The sequence below is a fragment of the Candoia aspera genome, chromosome 16, assembly GCF_035149785.1.
Source record: "Candoia aspera isolate rCanAsp1 chromosome 16, rCanAsp1.hap2, whole genome shotgun sequence".
Lineage (NCBI taxonomy): Eukaryota > Metazoa > Chordata > Lepidosauria > Squamata > Boidae > Candoia > Candoia aspera.
The window spans coordinates 8,491,294-8,513,798 of record NC_086168.1 but is presented as its reverse complement, the minus strand read 5'-3'; the positions used below and the strand labels follow the sequence as shown (position 1 = coordinate 8,513,798).

At 44.5% G+C, this 22,505-nt stretch overlaps 1 protein-coding gene across 1 annotated transcript in view; it reads left to right on the top strand.

The window, feature by feature from the left end:
* Positions 1-22,505, top strand: part of WHRN (whirlin) — a 47,612-nt gene that overhangs the window by 21,332 nt on the left and 3,775 nt on the right. Inside the window, exons 4-11 of the mRNA XM_063316025.1 lie at positions 3,128-3,253; positions 7,054-7,256; positions 8,533-8,569; positions 13,787-13,999; positions 14,896-15,114; positions 17,828-17,860; positions 21,182-21,247; positions 21,874-22,444. Coding sequence (XP_063172095.1) covers positions 3,128-3,253; positions 7,054-7,256; positions 8,533-8,569; positions 13,787-13,999; positions 14,896-15,114; positions 17,828-17,860; positions 21,182-21,247; positions 21,874-22,444 — 1,468 coding nt within the window. The remainder of the gene's footprint in view (positions 1-3,127; positions 3,254-7,053; positions 7,257-8,532; positions 8,570-13,786; positions 14,000-14,895; positions 15,115-17,827; positions 17,861-21,181; positions 21,248-21,873; positions 22,445-22,505) is intronic.

Sequence of the window (22,505 nt, the reverse complement as noted above, 5' to 3'; positions counted from 1 at the left end):
GTCCCCATCTTTTTCCTTCCCCTTTCTCCTTCCTTCAGTCACCATACAGCATCTTGGAATGAACAGGGGATCTTCAGATGAATTTTCAAAGAGGAAACCTAGCATTCTAAAGAGGGACGGGACTGCAAGAATCACTTAATTCAACCCCAAAGGAAAACCAATCAAACCATCTACGAGAGGTGGCTTTTCTTCACCAGAGGTGAAGAACCCACAACGTCTATAGAGCTGTGCAAATCTTACTATCAGGAAGTTTTTCCTTATATATAAATGAAACCTAAATAGCTGCCACTGTTACTTCTGGTCCTACAGTACTTTCTTCTGACTATCTTCCTTATAGCTTCTCTTTATGCATATGCACATGGCTACCATGTCTTCTTAGATGTGGCAGTTCCTCCCAATCCTGTAACCTTTGCATTCTGTCGATTGGAGGAGATACTGCATTGTTTGCATCACAGAGGGATCAAGTGGGATCTTTTTAGCCCTCATCCTCAGCTGGTGAGATTTTAAAAGTATTTGGCTGGCTACTCCAGCAGCAGAACGCTGGATTCCAACCCTTCTGTTATAATCCAGCGGGATGTCATGTTCTTTTTTTAGTGCATGGCAGCAGCTGACCAGCCTGAGTGAAATAGTGAATCTATTGTAAATTTCCCAATATGATGTATATGTATGTATCTCCATGCAATCAGCGTTGATTGCCTCAGATGAACAGTTGAAGGCCAGAGTAACTGGCAACCTCCAATTACTCCATCTTTCCTAAGCCAAGATCTGTCCATCTGTATCTCTCCATCAAAGATGAATATTGGTAGAGTCGATGGTTAGACTGTGACCTCCAAAGGAGAGAGCCAAGGTCACACTGGCATGGCCAATTTGCTGTGTACGTATAACCCAGAAACTTTGCAGTCTGCCCCAGCTGGCAGAATGTTGGACTGGGTCTCCAACCAGCCATGATTTGTTTAACATGGTTTATTGAATAAATCACCAGTGTCTGGGTTCAACGATATACTCAGCTATAAATAATGGTTTACAGGCCACAAAGACTGGGTTCTAGAAACATGGCCAACCCAAAACAAACAACCTGTATTATGATTTTTATTATGATTCAGTAATCCATCTCTTTCTCTCCTTCAAGTTGTACTCACGTCTTGGTGACTTCATGTCTATGTTGTTTACTTAGCAGCGAAAATAGTTTGCTGTTGCCTCCTGCCAGAATGGTTTTTCAACTTTCCAGTTGAGCCTTAAGATTTCCAAGTGCTAATCAATCCTGCTTGGATTTCTCAAGGTCATCTGCCTTCAGCTAGTTGCTGCCACCAGCTGTAAACTTATGTCTCACAAGAGTCAAGCTCAATTCCTGAGTTTTGAGATCAGCCAAGGTCTGCACCTCCCTATCTCAAAGGAGTTTGGGACTAAAACAGGACTGAGGGACATACACACCATCTTCAGCTGTTTGGAGAAAGGCCAAAACATGGTTTATAGGCAGCCAAGATGATCACTGTCTACGCAGCCTATGTTTCCAACTTTAATCCTTATAATTGCAACCCCATAAAATGTAGCCCTTTCCCTACAAACTGCTGTTTTTGTCCTGGTAATATTTAAAACATCATTAGTGTGGCTTTTAAAAACAATGACATTAATCCTAATATTCCAGCTCTTACTAAACTTATCGAAGTCTTCAGCTTCTTTAGAATATTTGCTGCTTGCTAATGCCCCTAATTAATATGGAATTAAAGCTCTTCTCTATTTCCTGATTTGCAATAAAGGATGTCTGTTCCCTGCAAATGTTCTGTTATTTTTCCTTCTCTCTTTCTGGCTCAGATAATTGCTCCCCAGCCTAAAGAAAAACAAATGCATTCCTTTAAGTTATCTGATTCTTTGCAGCTTAGAGCCTGCAGCTGTGTTTTGTCAATAAGGCCTCTGCCATAATATTTCAAAGGTGGGAGGGGAGGTGGGTTGCCCCTACCCTGTGTCTGCTGAAGCTCTACTTAGCCTGAATTTTAATCAAAATGATATCTGCTTTTTCTCTCAAGAGTGTTAGGTATATAAGCCTGACTGCAAAAAGCAATTAGAACATTTGCTGTCCCAGCCTGGTTGCGTCTCCAAGCAATTCCTGTTTGCACTGTGGCTAGATGAGTGGGCAGCTTTAACTGCCCACCCAGGATAAGTGGAGTTGATATTCCCAGTCTCAGAGTTTGGATCCAACCAGGGAAATGTTTAAGGAAAATATGTCAAGCAGGTCCGCTCAATAGAGAACTGAGGAAGAAAATCTGGAGGAAGTTAAAAGAACAGCTTTCTCATTCAGCGCATGAGTACTGCCAGGATTATTGATTGATGTTGGATTGATCTCCCCTGTTTTGTTCCTTTATAACAGAGGAATGAGTGACCTGTCTGTATGGCTCTGTGCAGGGAGAGGGACACTGAGCACCGCAAAGTAGGGTGGCCAGCTCACATAGCTGGTGGTTTCCCTAGGTTCTCATCTTGAAGGTAGACATATCTGGCTGACCTTATCTGGGCACATAAATTAAGTAGAGTTGGACCTGGTTAATACTTGGATGGATGCCTGCTTACATGGAAAGCCCAGAGCTGTGGATTAGACTGGGAAGTTGAAAAGACATCCAGGAAAACTTCATACGGTCACTGGGATTCTACTCAGCATAAGGAAGTCTTTGCTCAGCTCAGGAAATTTCCATCAGAAAATTCCACAGTGGTAGGCTGAGACAGGGAAGTCCAAACAACATTCCAGAAGAAAGCTATGGTGAGCAGCAAGATTCTTGTGCTGCTGCCAGAGAATTGCATGGATAGACCCATTCAGTTTCTGACGGGTAGGGTACCACATTTTAAAAATGAATACATGACTATGTTGTGTGGACCAATCCTGCTTAATTAATCCATGGGTCAATGCCTTATTTGAACCCAAAAAAGGCATTCGCCCAGCAGACAAGTCAGGGGCATTTTGAACCAAGCACCATTCACATACAGAGCTCTGAAACTCAAGTTAGTCAAAGCAACCTTCATGAATTATAATGCTATGGAGAAGGCAAGACCTGAACATCGATGAAGGTCACTTCCATGTGAAAAGACTCTCCTTACGGGTCAACCCAATGGCTACTTTTTTTTTTCCTCCTTGGTGCAGGTCAACCTCATGTTGGATGAAGGGCGGTCGCTGGGCCTCATGATTCGAGGGGGATCCGAATATGCCCTCGGGATTTACATCACGGGTGTAGATGAGGGCTCTGAAGCAGAAAACACTAGTCTGAAGGTAAGTTCAGCTGAGACTCTTGGGTGATTTTGGGAGGGTCATGTTTTTGTAGGAATGAAAATATGTAGGTATACAGTAGTTTCTGAGATGTATCAGACGACACCTCCTTCAAGTTGAGTTTGACCCTTGGTGACTTCATGGACACATCCACGCAGTTGGCTTGGTGGCATTACGGAAGCAGGCTGCCCTCCCTTCCTCTGGAAGCAACGCCTCTGGCTTCCCACGCATCCATTTACTCATCGGGAAGCAATTCCTCCCAGGGGGCTGGGCAGCCAGGGAAGCCGGAGGAAGCATCTCAGAGAACTCCACCAATTCCAACTGTTTTAGTAAGCAAGCTCAATGAAACCACCTGAACATTCAACAGAAATGCTCAGGCATGTTGTGAATAAAGTAGAATATCAAAAGCCCTTTTTCACAGGAGGAGAAAACTTCTAAAACCATTCAGCACAACGCTAATAGGAAATGTTTGCCCATCTGGTTCCTCTGTGAGATCCTCAGTCAGATTACCAAGGATGGTGTACCTGGTGAGACTGTCAGAAAGAAGATACCACCCCTGTACTTCCATGTCAGCCTGAGCTTTATGCCCATTTTCATTAAATGAGACCAGAGGTCTCACTCATCCCATGTTTCCTTTCCCATATTTCAAGGTCACGGCCTCCAATTCAGATGTATTCATAATCGATATTCATGTTTGGTCATTCACAAGATGACAAAATGCAGGGTCGAGGGGAGTGGGGGCAACTCTCCATCTCACCCAATGGCAATTTTCTGTTCATTTGTTCATTAGTTTCTCCCTGACACCCACTCTGCTCACCAGCTGCCTGAAAGGAAATTTCTCCTCTCTTTCCTGGATCACAGAATCCCTTGTTTTTGTAAAATGCCAAATGGTTTAATGCAGGCAACAGAACATTAGGCTCATGGAAGAGATATAAAATGATAACTGCAGGTATATAAAGAACATTATCTTCTACAAATAAATGACTTTAGGTCCTCCGCTGATGGTTACACTCCTTTCTCCCCCTTGCAAGGAGAAGATAATTCAAAATCCTTCCAGAGTAAAGCCTAGATTTCTATTTCATTCTTCTACTTGCCCTTTGTAAACGGAACCTTCTCTGATTCCTGCTACTCCAGGTTATGTTATCTTCTGGTTAACGCAGCCATTTTTTGATACGGAATAAATCTTCTCCACTTCATTCATTTTTCTTGTTATTTGTCCCCAGAATGTTTGGATGTAGAAAAGAACCAGGAATAAGGATGGGGAGAACACAGTGGTGTCTTTTAGGGACACTCATCCATCCTGAGAAATCTCGGGAACTCCCAGATTTTATAGGAAACCCTGGGAGCCGGAGATTTCAGTTTTGCTACAAGGAGCTCATTCTAGATGTTGCAGCTACTTGTTTGGTGAGAATCAAGTGACCGCTGGGTTGCACAAAGTTGCTTGTTTTGACTTTCAGCCTTTCATTCTACAGGAGCAGAAATGAGCTTCCCTCTTTGCACGTTTCCACAAAGGCTGTCCTAGCAGAGACTTGATAGATTGCTTGTCATCTGATCACAGGAGAATAAGCTGAGGCTGGTGGCAGGAGGTTTCTCTTTTCTCACTCTGGATGGAAGTAAATATCTTCCCTCATCACAGGGCAGGAGAGAAACGGAACGTATATCATCCAGCCGGATCGGCAATGAATTATTCATCACAACCCCGCTTTTAATGTGCTGGATGTCACACCAGAGCAAACACTGTGCACTGGTGCCATTTGACCACCATCTCTGAAGTCTTCCAACAACTCCTTGTCCCTTCTCTTCCTTGTCTCCATAGTAGATTTCTGGCTACCAAGGGAGAGCAGTACAGAGGTTGTAAAAGGGCTAATTAAGGCTGCATGGTTTCTTTTCATGCGTCACCCTCACCCCCTTAAAACCAACATGTGCATGGAAATATAATGCTCAGTAGAGAGGACCAGTGAAAGATTCACGATGGCAATAAAATTCTTTAATGGGATTCTTTCCCCTCCGGCTCTGTTCCTGCGGTCATCTGACTGCAGTTCAATGTTCGCCTTGTTTTAGAGATGGCAGGCCCTCTGAAAAGGTTTGCAAGTTGATGGGGAGAGGCCCTGGGGAGATTTGAAGGCTCTTTCTGAACTGCTGGTCTTGTCAGTGGTAACTGGTAGTTGATTTTAAGCAGGAAAGAGAAGGAAGAGAAGGAAGAGAGATTGGAGTATGAATTGATCAATTTTCTCCATAGTTATGACTACGCTGGCCCTGAAGCTATTAGACAAGGGAGAAAATTATGCAACACCTTTAAGCAGGTCACTTACACACCCAGGGACTGGGTTTGGACAACAGGTCAAGCTTTGTTAGTTTTAGCCTTATTTAGATTTGTTATGTGTGTTGTTCAGTGTGTCATGTGAATCCAGACCATTTAGTTGGTTTGCAGTTTGGTATTGCAAAAAAAAAAGGGGGGGGGGTTAAATCAGTAACCACATGTAGTGTCTATAGGAATGCTGGAAAGCTATAGTTCATACACCCTAGGACATAGGGACCCAACAGCTTTCCATGTGCTGGGAAGTCCACTTTGGTAAATTATGGTACTCTGCATTTAATGAAATCCATGGTAGCTTTCTTCTACACCCCAGATTTCAGAGTAACAGAGAGAGGGGTAATAGGAAATCATCTCTCCAGCATCCTGTGGCCTCTGTAACTTCCCATGTGTCTGTGCAGTCCCAAGTGAAGCCAAGAGGAGGGAACTTCTCCCTCTAGGCATTTTGAGATGGGAAAGTGTGAGCAGCCAGGGAGTCTGTAGAAGGATAGAGGGTTGTCAATCCTCTCTCTGATCATCTGCAGCCTCCCTGGCTGCCCACTCTTTCATTCAATCCTTAGAAAACACGTCTGAATGGAACTCTTTCCAGGGGGCTTTTTCAGATGGGACACATGGGCATAAAGGGAAGCTGCAGAGGGATGGAGAAATATATAAAAGGAAATAATCCTTCCTACAATATCCAACCTCCCTGGCTTTCCATCCTGGTTTAATGTGTGCTTCACTGCAAAAATACCAAAGCTGGACCTGTCAAAGGCTGCCCATGAAGCAGCCATGAATAGAAAAGACATAGTGTGCTTGACCATCCTGGCTGAACCACAGGTGGCTTGCTTCAAAAAAGCATCATCTGTTCTACCCTTCTGCAGCCACAGACTGGATGGTCCTCAACTTGGCAGGTGATGTATTGCCTGTTGAGAGGGGGAAAGCACAGAGGAAAGAGGGAACACTTTGTGTTGTCACTTCTGAGGGTGGACAAAAGGAAAATCTTGCCTAGGCTGCTGATGGCCTTCTATATCATTCACTAGCTGGGGGATCAAGGGACAGGGAAATGAAGTGGGAGTATTTGGCATCCTAATGAGAATGCCTTCAGTTGAGGGGATTTAAATAAATGTTCGTCTCCATCTTTTTTCCCTTCCCCTGAATGTGTTCTGGTAAGAGAGAGGGAGAATTAAGCAACTTCTTTCAGTTATCTGTAGCCTTTATCAAATGCAGCTCGTCCCAGCACAGTGCCTCTGAGAGTGAAGGTAGTATGCAGTCATTCTGCCTAGTTGAAGGCTGTCTCCTCCATGGTGCCTCCATGTTGGTAGCCCCTAGCCATGCATTCTAATCAATATATAGCTGATGGCCAATACAGCTAGAAGAGGCCAAGCTGCCAAGAGTATTACGGTCTCAGTATTACGGTCTTGATGAACCAATGAAGATAACTTTGATGGGTTCATTTTTCCAAGGCTTCTGCCTTCCAAGGGGACCTTCTTTTCTGCTTTTTCTGCAGGTTGGAGACCAGATTCTGGAGGTGAATGGACGAAGCTTCCTCAACATTTCCCACGATGAGGCAGTGAAACTCCTGAAGTCATCCCGTCATCTCATAATGACCGTCAAAGATGTGGGGAGGCTACCTCATGCTCGGGCAACTGTGGATGAGACCAAGTGGATAAACAGCTCCCAGATTGGAGAGACGATGGTCAATTCAGCAGGGTTTGTATATCCCCAGATATCATTCACTTGAAGGAGTGGTTATAAGCACAGTATGTTGAATATGGCACCGTGGCCTGTTCCATAATAATGCTAAACTCTGTAACAAGGTAGACAACTTCCTGATGGCTAAGGGATGCCCAATATTTGGGGAAGGATTAAAGATCCCTAATTAGATGGCATGGCTGGTCCAGGGAAAGGAATAGGCCTTTTTGTTCTTTTTAAACGTGCCATGCGTATTTCAGGACTTACATTATAGTTTTATTGGCTTCCTACTTCGAAACAGGAGGAAACTGTGCTGTCAATGTTCAAGCTCCAAGGGATGCCCAAAGGGAATAACAGGGGCTGCATGAACAGTTTCTAAATCATTGCTTACAAACCCCAATTGTTTGGATTTCTACAGCATGCTAAGACAAATCAATTCAAGTCACAAGAATAGAGCAAATAGGGAATTAGAAAAATCTTTGGTCAATCTACTGGAAATAGCCTAGAAAATCTACCAGTATGCAGGGCTGCACCCGGGGGGGGGGCAAGTGGGGCATGTGACCCAGGCATCATGCTGGGGGGGGGCACCAAAATGGGCACAGAATCCGTGTTTGCCCGGGGTGACACAGACCCTAGTTGCAGGCCTGCCAGTATGTTCTCTATTTCTTACCTTCTAAAACATCTGACTGCTGGGGTTCCCTAATAAGAGGACAAGAAAATGAAGTTGGAGAAGCAGGAAGGAGAATAACATAATTACAAAGAGTAGTACCTGCCCTCCCCAAATTATAAATTTTGGGAGATACCGATCGCTCTTTTTTCTCTCTTTTTTATGGATGGAAATTCATTAGTTCAAATCATAATGGACCTGAGTAGGGCAATTATGCCCATCATGAACCCAAAATGAAAATATTGATCCGACGTATAGCTGCTGTAAAAAAAGGCAGGTTTGAATCCTTCAGAAGGAAAGTAATTCCTCTTATGTAAGTAATGCCCCTACATAAATTCAAAGCGGGGCTGCGCTTGGAGTACTGGGTACATCAACAAAAGGGGAAGCCAAAGTGATAAGGTGGTTGGTGTCTTCCTGTCCATATCTGAGAGATTCTTCAAGAGATGTGGTGGACCACTATGAGGCCCCAAAGGCTGAACTAGATGAGTTGCTTCTCTGATCCAGCCACAAGGCTCTTCTGATGTTCTTGATGCACATTTGATCTTCAACATCACCAAATGGCTAAGATCTCCATCTAGCTTGATTCCTGACCTTCCCTTTGGTAGTAACAGCTGTCTTTCATTCCAGGGCCTCTGGAGATCCCATGAGAGAGATGACACCAAAGGTAAAATGGGCAGATTAAGGGGCATTTGGAAGGTAGTGTCCTATTCTGTTCTAGGAGTATCTTATCAGATAAGAATATGGGTGAATACGGGTGAACCATAAGCCCTCTCTGTCTCATTCCTGTGGGATGCTGGGACTTGTGTTTCAGCAGCATCTGGATGCCCAGTTGCTCACTCTTTCTTAGAGCCAAACCACATGAGTGTTTAAAAAATAGTTTTGCATTTGAACACCCATTTGTTTCCTTAAAGACAAATATCTGGGAAGGTAGTGAACTTTTGATCAAGCATCTTCTGTCATATTTAAATGGTTCCCTTGAATCCCGATGGGCACATCTGAAAATGTGGGGAAAAAAAGAAAACTGTTGTAGGCTTGTTTGCAAAATGTCTGCCATGGGGGTTATAAATTAGTAAGCAAATTAGTGAGACATTTCCCTGCCATATCTCCAAATGTTCTCTTTCAGACAAAGCCCAGGCCAGCAGCCAAACCTCACAGTTGTTTCCTAAAAATGCCAGGGTAATGCATGTGGGACTTTATTCTTTGAAATAAAAATAATGCTAGAAGCTGGCACTTTGCTTTCCAGCAAGGCAATTTCCCGTTCCCAACCCAGGTGGGATTGGATGGGTTCCTGGTGGAAACTGAAGGAGATATCCATAGGCATCTTGGTACCCATGGAACTGCCATTCCTTTAAAAGCCCGTCCTGGATATATTCAAGATGGAGCTAAGACCTTCTGCATGCAAAGCCGATGCTATAGCACTGAGCTACAGAACATTCCTAAAGCAATATTAGAAGCTGCCTTCAGCTTTCTAGCCCAGGATTGAGGACAGTAACTGGGAACCACTATCAGTCACAGGCAGAGATTTCCCAACCCTGGAGATGTTAGGAACCAAAGCTGGAATTTTTGCTTGCAAAGTAGTCATGGCATCACTGAGCTACTGGTTAATGACCACAATAAAGACTGCTGTTGAGCTACTGAGCTGCTATTTATCTAGAATGCAAGATTTGGATTTTCATGGTTCCTAGTAAGAATATGGACAGAGGAAACAGCTTTCTGTTGAGTCGGGTCTTTTACTCATCTAGCCTAGTATGGTCAACTTTGGCTGGCATGGCAGCATCTTATTTATTGGCAGGACTTTTTTCCCCCAAGTCCTATCTGGAGATGAAATACTTTGAGCCTGAGATCTTCTGGAGGGGGAAGGAAGGTTCTACCTCTGGTCCCTTCAGGTCTGCAAGTCACAAGGCGTCCCTTAATTGCCTTTTGGGTTCTCATTCTTCATGCTTCAACTAGGCCCAGGTTGCAGTTTATCCCACAGCCCATCTCCTTTCCATCATGAGCTTAAAGTGGAACAGTTTGAGAAGGGTTTTGCTGCTTTTATTATGTGCATAAAAATTCTGATTCCTGAGCAAAAGAGGCCAAATGGGCCTCTTTCTCTTTTAGACATGGTGGTAAGCTTATTGCGGATTTGTGTTTCTGCTGCTTTTTCATCAGGACTGCTAGTGGTGGATAGAAACTTGTTGCCCAAAAAACTCATAAATTTGTCCTCTCCTCTTTGCTTCATTGGAAGCTCTCATATCCACATCCTCTTGGGCTGATCCAAACTTCAGAAGCACCATTGTGCCTCTGGAGGCTGCCCATTGTTTCAAGTTCTAGGTGTGGGGACAACATCCCAGTTCTGCTCATGTTTTTAAAAATGGAAATCTGCTGGTACACTGCACAGGTGGCTTTTGCTGGTCTCACCATTTATGAGGGTCTCACCATGGTGCCCCCTGGCAGCTTGTTAGCACACCTTTTCTCCAGGGCAAAAGTCATATGATCAGCAGTTTGTATCTCCAGTCTTTGGGAAGGCAGGGGAAAGAAGTAAAACCTGATAGCATAGTGTTTCTCAACCTTGGGAACCTTAAGATGTGTGGACTTCAACTTCCAGAATTCTGGGAGTTGAATTCCACACATCTTAAAGTTCCCAAGGTTTGAGGAACACCATGATAGCAGATTTGGAATCACTTGGGATAATATGGCCAGACCCCATTCTTTGCTTTCTTTATTAAGGTGGCTTTCTTTGGACTGCCCATGGGTAGTGTTGCATTGCCAACCACCACCACCACCACCCTTTAAGCCGATTGAAGTACAACATTGCAAGAGAGTCACGGTGCTTGTTGGAGTCATTCTCTTGGTTCTGCCTCCCACACTGTTGAAATAATGCTGCCTTCGTGAAATGTTGCCTTGTTAGACAAATGGATTGGTAGTTTGTTTCATATAGAAAATGGGCTGGAAGAAGAGAAGGATGCTTCGTGAAAGGGGTCTGTAATTTTGGTGGCCCCAGCAGGCCACAGGGTTTCAGGATTTTTCCAGTCCTCTCTGGAGATGCCATGGACTGAACCTGGAATCCCCTTGAGATACAGTCCTACCTTAGAAATAAAGTAAGATCCCAGTCTTTATGGTTCTGAAATAAATGTCTGAAATAACAGAGGAAGGTAATTTCGAGCAAGTCAAATTCCTTAGCGCGTCTTACCCGATGCTGTTTGGCTATAACAAGCAGAAACACTCCAGGTTGGTGATTATTTCTAAGAATCGATCAACATTCTCTTCTCGTCCAGCAGATTTCATTGAACAGGGCATTTGGAGACAGGAAAGGAGATTTCCTTCAGGGTTTCTCAAAAGTTTTGCTTGACATGGTGGATATTTCCCCTGGGTTTATCAGCAGCCCCGTGTATTACCATGTGCTCACATTTAGAGAAAAACCATCTTTACTCCACCCTCTAATGTGTATGAAGGTGCCACAATTAAATTGCTATCAGTAAGTAATCAGAACTGCACAATTCTGTAATCAGCTCCCAGTGGTGTATTTATTAGTTCATTACTAATTTAATATCAGTCTCTAATAAATTTTAAATGACGTGTTTGCAAACTGGGCAGCTGTGGTAGTCTTATGCCTGGGGTTGCAAAGAAATAGAGCTGCACCAATAGCAGGGTAGATAGGGACTATCGAGAGGCATATCCAATTAGTTGCAGTTACAGTGTTATGAATAATCCCCCTTCTGAATCAAGAAGGCAAATTGTTATTCAGTACTCAGACAGTTGCCAGGTTGACATTTCTTCCCATAAGCATCCTTCAGGATGTTGAGGGCTCTCCAGACAAGTGCCGAGAGAGCAAGTAATTTCAGGTACAGGCCCTAGAGAGGTAAACAGCAGAAATTCATGTCCGAATTGAGAACCAATTTATCCTTCTACTCTTGGCAGTATGTGCAGTGAAATTCTTCAAAGGACAATAGATCCAAAAGATGAGCCTGCTTTCAACACTGGGGTGGAGCATCGAGGGCTGCTGTGAGTCGGGCAGTGGCACCAGATGGGAAGAGCTAAGCCATGCACCTCAGCAGGGCACATCTGGGGGAATGGGAAGTTGATTTTCCAAGAGCATGTAGTGGCTTTTCTATTGTTGTTTCAATTTTCTAGGATCCTCCTAGAGGTTTTGCAGCAGCTAAAAATGGCATCACCAGCTTTCAACCCAGGCATCACTGAAATGTGAGGGCAGGGAGAGAAGGCTTCAAGAGAAGGTCTTCTGGGGCCACATGAACCCAAAAGCAGCATTTTACTGCTTCTTTCCATGAACCTAGATGGCTTTCAAAGGGCCCTGGATAAATCCATGGGGGACAGATCAATTAAGAACTATTAGTCTTGAAGACTCCATGATAACTCCACCCCTCTTAATGCCAGTTGCAATGACAGGAGAGGAGGTGATCTCTGCTTCTTCCTTGCAGGCATCCCAGGGCACCCACTTGGTCACTGGAAACCAAATGCTGGGGAAAGGTGGCTCTTGACAGATCCAGCAGGCTATTTTTATTTTCTTAAGTCCTGAAAGCAAATCAGCTGCCATCGGAGCCTTCCAGAGCCCTACTAGAAGCCAAGGTTCCTTCTGAAGCCTACAGGAGACTTGTGCATTATTGCTTCAGTTCACTGATTATTCTGCAGGCTGAGAAGCTGCCCACAGACCAGCTGCAACCTCTGCAGAGCAATCAGCTTGCTTTTTAAGTAAGGGATACCTTCCAATCAATGCTTTGAGCATAATGGGCTGTTCTCAGCAGGCTTCCGCCGATTCCCTTCTTATGTGGATCAGGGTCATCAACACCCACCACACCTTCCTTTCTAAAAGCAGGTTTCTCTGTGCTTGGGAAAACAGCAGAAAGAATGCCAAGATATCAAGGTTAAGCTGAATGTCTTTCCATCCGCATGCATAAGCCTTAGCAGATAATGAGGTAGCAGTGGTTTAACATTTGAAATACAGCTGAAATACAAGGAAGGATGGACAGATAATAAGTTGGTACTTTTCTGAATAGATATTCAGTCTCCAGGTGTTTCTGAAATACAGTCACAATAGCCCTGGACAGGTTGACTGGGATGAGAGGCATTGGCCATTCAGCGACATCTGCAAAACTGCTGCATTTCCATTCCATCCCTCCACAGTCTGTCCCTTTGGAATTCTGATTTAGGCTGAAGTCTTATATCCTGATTCCTGGAGGAATAACTTTTTGACCAGCTGTGCATGGAATTGTTCCACTTGCTAGCCATTTGGTTTCTGTAGACATTCACCATATTTGGGCAGCCTTGAAGCCCATGGAATGGAAAAACGTATTTGTGCATGGGTGTGCGCACACACACCCTTTTAATTGTGCGTGTGTGTGCGCACACAATTGTCACAGCTAGAAACTTGAATCTTGTAACACAAAATGCTAATGCTTAGAAAAGCCCATGGTCCCTAGATATTTTCCCTACAGAAGATTTCAGTGGAGTCCTTAACATCTCTAATTAAAAGGCAACAATTAACAAGAGACCTACTTCAAAAAAAAATTTCTAGCTAAATGGATAAGGACGTGTGTGTTGCACAAGCGTTGTTTAAGAACAATCACTCCCACATATGTGCACAACAAGCCAGTGTTTCAATATAAGGAAGGATCCTCTGCTTATTGCCTACAGTTACGTTATTCCTGCAATACATATTGCTTTGATGAATGCCAACCTCAAAGTATGAGAGCTTATAAATCCCTTAAATGTATCATAGTTCTCCTCTTATAATGGCATGCTTCATCGTCTACTAGCCAGCCTCCTTCCTCTGTCAGTATTTATTATGGGGACTACTTACACCAAGTGTCCATTAATGAATGGGCTGTGGTTTGTGTCATCTTAATTAATTCTCCAAAGCTGTTCTGTGTTCCTCTCCTCCTAGCCATCATTCTATAAAGGCCTTGCCGGGTCTCAGGTGACATTGAGTAGCCTGGTGAACCAACACCGTGTGATGCTGGAGGAACATGCACGCCACCTCCTCAATGAGCCCGAGAGAACCACCATGGTGTACTACCTGGATGAATACAAGGAAAACAACATCTCAGTTGATTCCCTTGTCATGGCTCTCTTTGAACTGCTCAACACCCCCGCCAAGGTTAGCTGGGGAAACAGGGATCACTCATCAGGGTTTAAGGACTTGCAGAACTGGAGATTGGCATGACTTCCTGGCTTTGCACTCTCTGGGCTAACAAGCCGTATTGAATGCAGGAAAAAGGGGTAATATTGCCTTGCTTTGATTGGCCTCCACCACCTCCATGACTTCATACAACAGAATCTGTGAAAGTGCTGAAGCACACCAGCTTCATGTATGCAATGAGACATCTTTGAATGGGCAGGATCCCTGATGGGGTCTACAGAGCCTATTGCTATGCAATTTGCATGGGCCTTGCCCTGTTCATAGGTTAAATGTGCATGGAAGGGCTTCATATGCAAAATATCACTGCAGAATCCCACCATGCGCATTCACTATAAAGTTTAAAAAGAGTAATACAGACAGTCCTCACTTAACGATCACAATTGGGACTGGCATTTTGGTTGCTAAGTGAAGCGATCATTAACTGAATCCAACCTGATTTTATGACCTTTTTTGTGGTGGTGGTTAAGCAAATCACTGCAGGCGTTAAGCGAACCGCATGGTTGTTAAGCAAATCACACGGTTCCCCATTGATTTTGCTTGCCAGAAGCCAGCTGGGAAGGTCGAAAATGGTGATCATGTGACCATGGGATGCTGCGATGGTCATAAGTGTGCGAACCGGCCGTAGGTTTTTTTTTCCAACACCGTTGTAAGTCTGAACCATCACTAAATGAATGGTTGTTAAGTGAGGACTACCTGTACTCATTGCTGCATGATAAGCTGGAGTAGGAAGCCTGGAGCAATCAGAAGAGTGGAGAAAGACAAAAGCTCCAGTGATGTGTGTATACGCATGGATACGTGTTATCCTTCCAGCAGATTCTGTTTCAACATTCCATCTTCCCATCTTGGTTCTGCAGTTCTCCCTCTTGTCAGAGGTCAGAGGGGTGATATCTCCACAAGATCTCGACCCTTTTGACAACCTGGTTCTTAAGAGGGAAATAGAATTCATGAAGGCCCGGCAGCCCTCGGGGACAGGGACGGGGACAGGAACGGACTCTTTCTCCATGACGTCCTACAGCGATTCTGCCTTGTCCGCTGAAAGCCATTTCACGTCCACCACAGTTAGTTCAGCTCGGGTAGGTACGCTCCTTTCTCTGTCTCATGCTGAGGTCTCAAATGCTGGCACTCGATGCCCAGTATCACTTTATATGTTATGGAAGTCTGCAGAGCAGGGGAGTCCGTATCGAGTCAATTAGGAGTTTCCTTGGGGGAGAGGGGCCACCTGTGTGGACAGGTCTATGGGCAAAGCGTTCTTCCACAACTGCCAGGCCCAAGAATGACAAAAAATCAACCCAGCCAAACCTCAGTTCTTTATTTGCTCATACCATATAGACAGAATCTTACCAGACTGAAGCTCTTCTATCTAACCTAAGGGGAAATAACTTGGGAGGGTTTAGGGCAGGGCTACTCTAAATCTCTCAGCCTTCCCACATTCCTCCCTGGACTGTTTTCTCTTATCTCACTCCCCTCCTCGAAATGTGCTCCCTCCTCCCTGAGAACCAGCCATGTTATTATAGTCCATCACGACAACAGGTAAAACCAGCATGCTCTTAGCAGTGATGAGTGCCTGTCTCAAACCCACCACATCCCTGAGCAACATTTCACGCCAGGTGCATTATGGAAAATTCAGTAGCCACTGGATGCCATGGACTGCAAAAAAACCTAAGTGAATGGGAGCTCAGGTGCTGAGACGTTGCTGAAGAGTTAGTTAAGACAAATTGAATGCATGGGAGCCCATGATTGTCCAGTTAAAAGCATGTGGGGTCCTCGGTGGTCTCTGAGCCGGGCTGTTTGCTTGCAGACGTTTCATTACCCAGCTAGGTAACATCATCAGGGTGAGGAGGTGAGGGGTTGCTGCCTGTTTATATACTGTGCAGTCACTTTAAAATGTACAAACATTTAAAAAACTTTTTTTTTCCAGAGGAAAGGATTGGTAGCGAGTGCAAGGGGATTGGGGAGAAGCAGCAAGGAAAAGACACAATTCATTTTCCCACGGCCAGCCACTTCTTCCCCACATTCCAAGATTTGTCTCCCAATTACATAAAAAATAGATGCGGGGGACACAATTTGAGCATTCCCGTGGATAAAAGCCACTGGGACAAGGACTTGTAAGGGGAAAATCAACTCCTTCCAGGAAATCAAGACAACACCTGGATTTTCTGCCAGCCTCTCCTGTTTCCCCTTTCCCCTCCCTGTCAGCCAGTGCCAAACGAAGTTAGGATAATTACCTTTTTAAATGTGCAGCCCTGAGGGCCATGAAATCAATTTGCTAGTAATAAAAACACCTTTCATCAAAGCCTCATTAGCAAGCTTGGGAAGCAAAAGGCTGCTTGGTGAAACAAGTTGCCGAATGTGTGCGCGTGAAAGAAGACACTGCCAAGAGGTGGGTATTTGGGGCAACTGTGAATGGAGGGTTGAATGTGGTCCTTTTAATGCTAGAAAGATGGTGTGTTGGTTGGAGCAGAGCACCGTTGGATCCCACCAAAGCCGGTTTAGTCCAGCAGCTTTGTTCCCCATCTACAAGCCAGGTGTTCTTGAGAAGACTTCAGGCAAGACATGAGTGCTAAGTTGAGAGTCCATTATTGCCCTTCTGTAGATGCAAACCATGCACTGCCTCCTCCAATGTAGAGGGTGCCTCTCATTTTAAAGGGGTACACACATATCACAATCCTGAAAGCACGGTACCACCAAGGAACGTATTATAGGAGGAGATCTGTGTTAGTCTCTGGCAGCAGAAAATCTGGAGGAGTCTGGGAGCACCTTTTCCAGCTAATAAATTTTATTCAAAGGCATAAGCTTTCTAATGTGTCCAATGATGGGAGTTGCAGCCCGCAAAACCTTTATTATGCCTTTCAATAAAATACCAATAAAATGACTCCTCCTGACTTTTTGCTACCAAGGAACTGAAGCACCTAGGAAGATTCTTAACGGAGCAAAACCAAAGGGCTGTTCAATCTCCATTTGTTTTCCCACAGTGGCCTTTGGAAAACCCACAAACAGGAAGAAGCAGATAGCATTCAGTCAGATGTTCTGCTTCTGTCTCCTGTCATGAAACAATTATCTTTCATAAATTGGTCTTCATCTTATTCTGGAGGCTGTTCAAATTAGCAGGCATCCCAAATGGTAGAGGAGTGAGTCCCTCCCTGTTAATATTCTACTGTGTAAACAAAGCCTGCCTTTAACCACCTTGGATCAACTGCCCACCAGTTTTGTGCAGTTACGTTCCTAAAGGCCTCTGATAAAGCGAGAGGGAGGTGAACTTTCTCTTTCTCTCCACTTCCTCCCCAGAGACATTCTTTGCTCCTCGTCCTGCCTTTCTGCCAAACCATTCCCAGCATGAAAAGAAGAAAGCAGGCAAAGGGCAATCAAATCGATAAGCTAAAACAAAATCAAGTCTAATCTCTCCTTTTCTTGGATCACCAACCCAGCCATATAAAAACAGCTCAAACAGTTTGAAACCTGCGGCCATTCGAATCAAAGTTGGTTAGTGGCAGGGGGAAAAAATGAGCAAATGTCTTTCCCTCAGCGATAGCTCGGCCACCTTGCGATCAAATAAATACAAACCCGTCACATTTCACTGTATTTCTCTTCCCCTGGAAAGACATGTTGAAGGCCAATCCACTTTCATCAGAGGCAATGAGAATCACGAGGAGAAACGATGCAAGGAAATCATTCTGCCCGGTATTAGTTTATATTGCTTTTCATTTCTAGCTTCTAACCTATTGCTTTCTCTGCACCTTTTTTATTTATGTCATGCTGTTTCCATGTTTGCTCAACCCACGTTGCCAGGAGAGACTCTTGTGGCTGATTGATTTGATGGAGGTAAGCAATTCACAAAGGGGATTTTTCTACGGTGCGTGTTTGAAAGGTACCTGAAGGGTTGGGCTGCGGAATCCAGAAAGGAGACTCAGGGCCATCATGGTCCCAGGTGAAATTGGGGTTCACTATACCAAGTGGATCTCTGGAGAAGGCTCTAATGCTGGGAAAGGTGGAAGGAAAGGGAATGGATGCCCAGCAGCAAGGTGGAGGGACTCAGTTACAGTGGCAATGGGTGGACCACTGGAAGAGCTGAAGGATCAGGCTGAGGATTGATCATCCTGGAGAAGATCTATCTGTGTGGCCGCTAAGAGTCGACAACAACTTGATGGCACATAATCAAACAATCAAGACCAAGTGAAAGAAGGTGGTGAACTGGGCTCCTGGGTTCCCATGGCGAGAGCCATAATTTAAAACATCTAGGGAAGCTGCCTCTAAATGATGAGCTTGGGATTGCTTTCTCCCTAAAATGCCTGTTTTTGTGCATTCTTCTTGGAGCATATAATTGCACTGCAAAATTTGGAGAAATGCACTGTCTGATGGCATTCAGATGCATCCTGATCTGTCTAATAATCCAAAACTTGAGAATTTAATTTTTAAAAAGCGGGGGGAGGTAGGAAAGATTGAACAAATTCCTGCAGGTTCCCTGCACTTGTTGGCAAATATTTTCCTGCAGTGTTTTGTTCTCCTTACAGCGTGGATTCTACTTGTGCTTTCAGCCCTGTTTCACCAAATCAGTATTTCATTCATTGCCCAGTTTTGCTGCTAGTGGTTTATCATTGCCTGAAAAATCATTTCCTTTTTGCTTCTTGCTCTCCATGTCTGCCAAACACAAACCTTGTAGCCCAGCTTGGCCCTTGTGACACTCCTCTTAAGGATTTCTCAAATCACTGTCATGTCTTATTAGCAGGAAGTTAATGGTGTTTTGTACTAATTGAAAGGGGCTCAGGCTGATCACAGAGGTCCATTGCTTCCCAAATTGACTTTAAAACTGTGCCAGCCACAACGAGCAAAAGACACAAGATTTTTTTTTCTTTCTTTCTTTATGACTCTTCCTGAGGTTTCTCAGATTTTGTGAAAAGTGAGTGACTGCCCTCTTGTGCATCAAGTAGAGGTAGATTGTGACTTAGGTTAAGCCGGGTGAGGAGATTTGAGTTAGAAGAAAATGATTTTCAAAAGAGAAGAAAGATGTGAAGTTGTCATGAGTGGGGAATAGTTTTTGGATTTGCCTTAATTATGAAATGGCCAAAATGATAGAGAAATGGGAGATAAATATGTAGATGGATAATGAAAGATGATAGATGATCGATACATAGATAGACAGACAGACAGATCGTTGTGGCCACCACAATAGGTAGGTAGGTAGACAGACAGACTGCAGTGAGGATGTTCTTCGGTTGGGAGGTACCATTTGAAAGAGATTTTCTTCAAAGCGAACGTTTTAATGGAATTGTTGAAGTGACTCGAGGCATCGCATTGGCTTGGAGGCCTTCCAGCTCATTCAGAAAGAGTTGGACCCAGTTCAGCAATCCAGTGGATTTTTGCATACACACAAATCATGTTTTTTCCAAGGCAGTTCAAAAGTCCAACATCTAATTGATTCAACGGTTTGAAATGCACATTTGAATATTTTAATTTTTTAAAAAATCTCAGAGTGAGGTTGGATCAAGAGTGATTGCAATACACGTGTATGTATGCATGCATGCATTTATATGAACGTAAGGCTTTAGACTTGCAAACATGCCAGAAGAAATTTGAAGACATTTAAAAGCCCCTTGAGAGTGAGTTAGAAAACCAAACACTTTTCCCCTTTGGGGAAAGACATTTTAAGGCTTCCCAAGTTTAAAATGTATTAAAATGGCCCTTGTCAGGTGATGGCCCAACTCGGCAGAGAAGACATCTAACCCTTACCCTTCCTTAATATGTGGAACCTTCCCCAAGCACTTTCTTGCTGTTTTCCCCCACCTTAATCTGGTTTCTAATCAAAGCATTTGGGTGTAGAGTTGAATCCTAACCTGCTTGCTTGTACACAAGACTGACTCTGTAGCAAATTCCTCCAAGTGAATTACATCATCCAGAAGAGATTGCTTTTCTCAACAGTTCATTCTGTCTTACGCCTCTCCCCGTGTTTTCTCCTGAGCCATCAGTATATCTTCCTGACTGACGGCTGCACCCCTCCTTCTCCTGCCATGCAGCTGAATACCCTCTGCTAACATTTGCTCCTTTTCTTTGGCATCCCCTGATTCTGTCAGTTCCTTCTCTGTTCTATTTTGACATTTGATAATGGCATTTTGGGTTATAATTAAACTTGCAAGGCGGGAGCAAGGAAGGGGGAGAGAAGGATGACCTTGAAAAGAAATGCTGTAAATGTCAGGGAAGAGGAAGCATTTTATTTGTTTGTTGACTTGTTTATTGAAGGATACTGTGTCAAAATGGGTTCTCTGGCTTTCTGAAAAATGTCTTCCCTAGCACAATAGATGTGAGTGGGCCTCCTTGTCTACTTTATCCCCGGGGTGATTGATCGTTTCTTAAACAATTTTCAAAGGTGGACGAGTGCTGCTGATGGTGTTTTAGCTTTGTATGACCTATCCAGGGCAGCTATCCTGCCTGCTTATGCTTCCCAATCTGTAAAAGGTCCATGGGAAGAGTATTCTCATGTCTTCCTTTGAGGTCAAATGGATGAGAAGAAGGTTGCAGGTTTATGATGGCATAATGAAAGCCAGAACATTCCCACACCCACTTTGGCCCACTGGTCATTATGTAAAAGAACTCCACACTCCACCCAGGAGAGACTTCTGAAATTTCTCGTCCTTTGAAAATCTGGCCCTAGGAAAAGTTGATTCAGAAGCTCAAGTGCTAAAACAAATGCACAGGAGACATTTTCATTTCCACACCCATTTAAATCTTGTTCTCCAAGCAGAAAACATCCTGGAACAGCTGGGGGCAACTTTGCTATGGAAGAGGCAAGGAGGTAATAAGAACTTCCTTGCAAGTTCAAACTCTACTGTGACTATTAGAAATATTGGCCAACCGGTTGCTTCTGGAATTTCACAGGTGTGGTGCAACAGCAAAGTGCCCACTCCACCCTGTTTGGCCTTAGAAGAGCAATGATATGGGTATTTTATTTAAAACCACAATGTTCTCTATTTCCAATGCCTACTGCTGTTGATATCAGCCCAATACAAGATAGAGCTTGGGGGGAAGTCCAATTTTTATTAGGGAGGGGTAGAACAATCCTGAATGGCTGGGAAGCAGAAGAAGAGCTTCCATAATGTGTGGTTGGATCCCATTGTAACATCACATTCCTTGTCTTTCCCTGGTTGCCAGAACTCTTCAGATGGGGGTAGGAGTGGAAGCCAAACCAGGGTCAATGCCTTACCTGACGTCTCCCTGGTAAGAGATCATCTCATGGGCCTCTCCTCTGGATTGCTACCCAAGCTTTAAGAGATCTGGGCGTGCTGATGTATGAAATAGTTGCCTTTTGGTTATCCACATATGCACCTAATGCCACCCCGCATTCATCTCACCACTTCCTTGTGCTAAATGCACTTGCACTGACATGGAAATTGTGCAGGTGGGGGTGGGGGCAGAGAGCAGATGACCTTATTGTACATCCCATTTAGATCACCAGTCTCTGCAGAGCCTTAAAATGACAGAGTTACTTCCCAAGGAAGCCCAGCCTACAAGACTGATGTCCCAGGTCTAGTTCTAGCATCCCACTCAGGCATGGATTATTTAAGCCCCAATGACCAAATTCATAGTTTGTCACTGAAGTGTAGCCATTAATGTGACCAGAGATTAAATACGTAGTGCAATTATGTGAGCTGCATCCATTTCATGTAGTTAACATTCAACTAAAATCAATGCTTGTTTCTGACAGGGTCCTTCCCACATTTGGAATATGAACCCCTGATGTACCACTCAAAATTGAAGGATGGCCCTGAGTCTGAAAAAAGGTTGCGCGCTCCTGATCTTGTAGACATATCTGAATGTTCTTTCGTCCGTTCCTCCCTGTTTAGGATGATGTCTCCTCTTTCCACGGAGAACTTCCAGCTTTCAGAGCCTCACCTCCTGCCCCCTCCTCTCAGACCCTGCCAGACCTTTCAGACCAACCGCACAAAAATGTTTTGGGGTCTTCTGAATCCTCCCAGTCAGGCCTGTTCTTCCTGGCTCCCCAGAGCCCCATGCCATCTTCCAGCCTCTCTGAGAAGGATACCAGCAGCCTTGCCTCTGCCTCTTCCATGGAGGACTCCGTCTCCAGCACCATCTATGCTTCAGTCTCTCCAGCTACTCGCACTTCTAGGAAGCCCATGGAGGCCCGTTTGCTGCTGATCAACCAGCCCCCAATTGGGCCCTTCCCTCGGATCCAGTCGCCCACTCGGTTGAAACACTCCTCCCCCGAGACTGTTGGCGCATCCTCAAGCCTCCATTCCCCTTCCCCTCCACCCCCTCCCACCCACCCAGTTCCTTCCCCTCCCAGGGAGAAGGGCGGTTTTGAAGTGGGGACCCAGCACTTTATCATGGTGGAAGTTCATCGGACGAATGGAGAACCGGATGTGAATGAAGTCAAGCCACTGCCTCAAGCCAGAGGTGACCACTTCATTCCTTTGAAGGTGTTTCTTTTCTTCCTTCCTTCCTTCCTTCCTTCCTT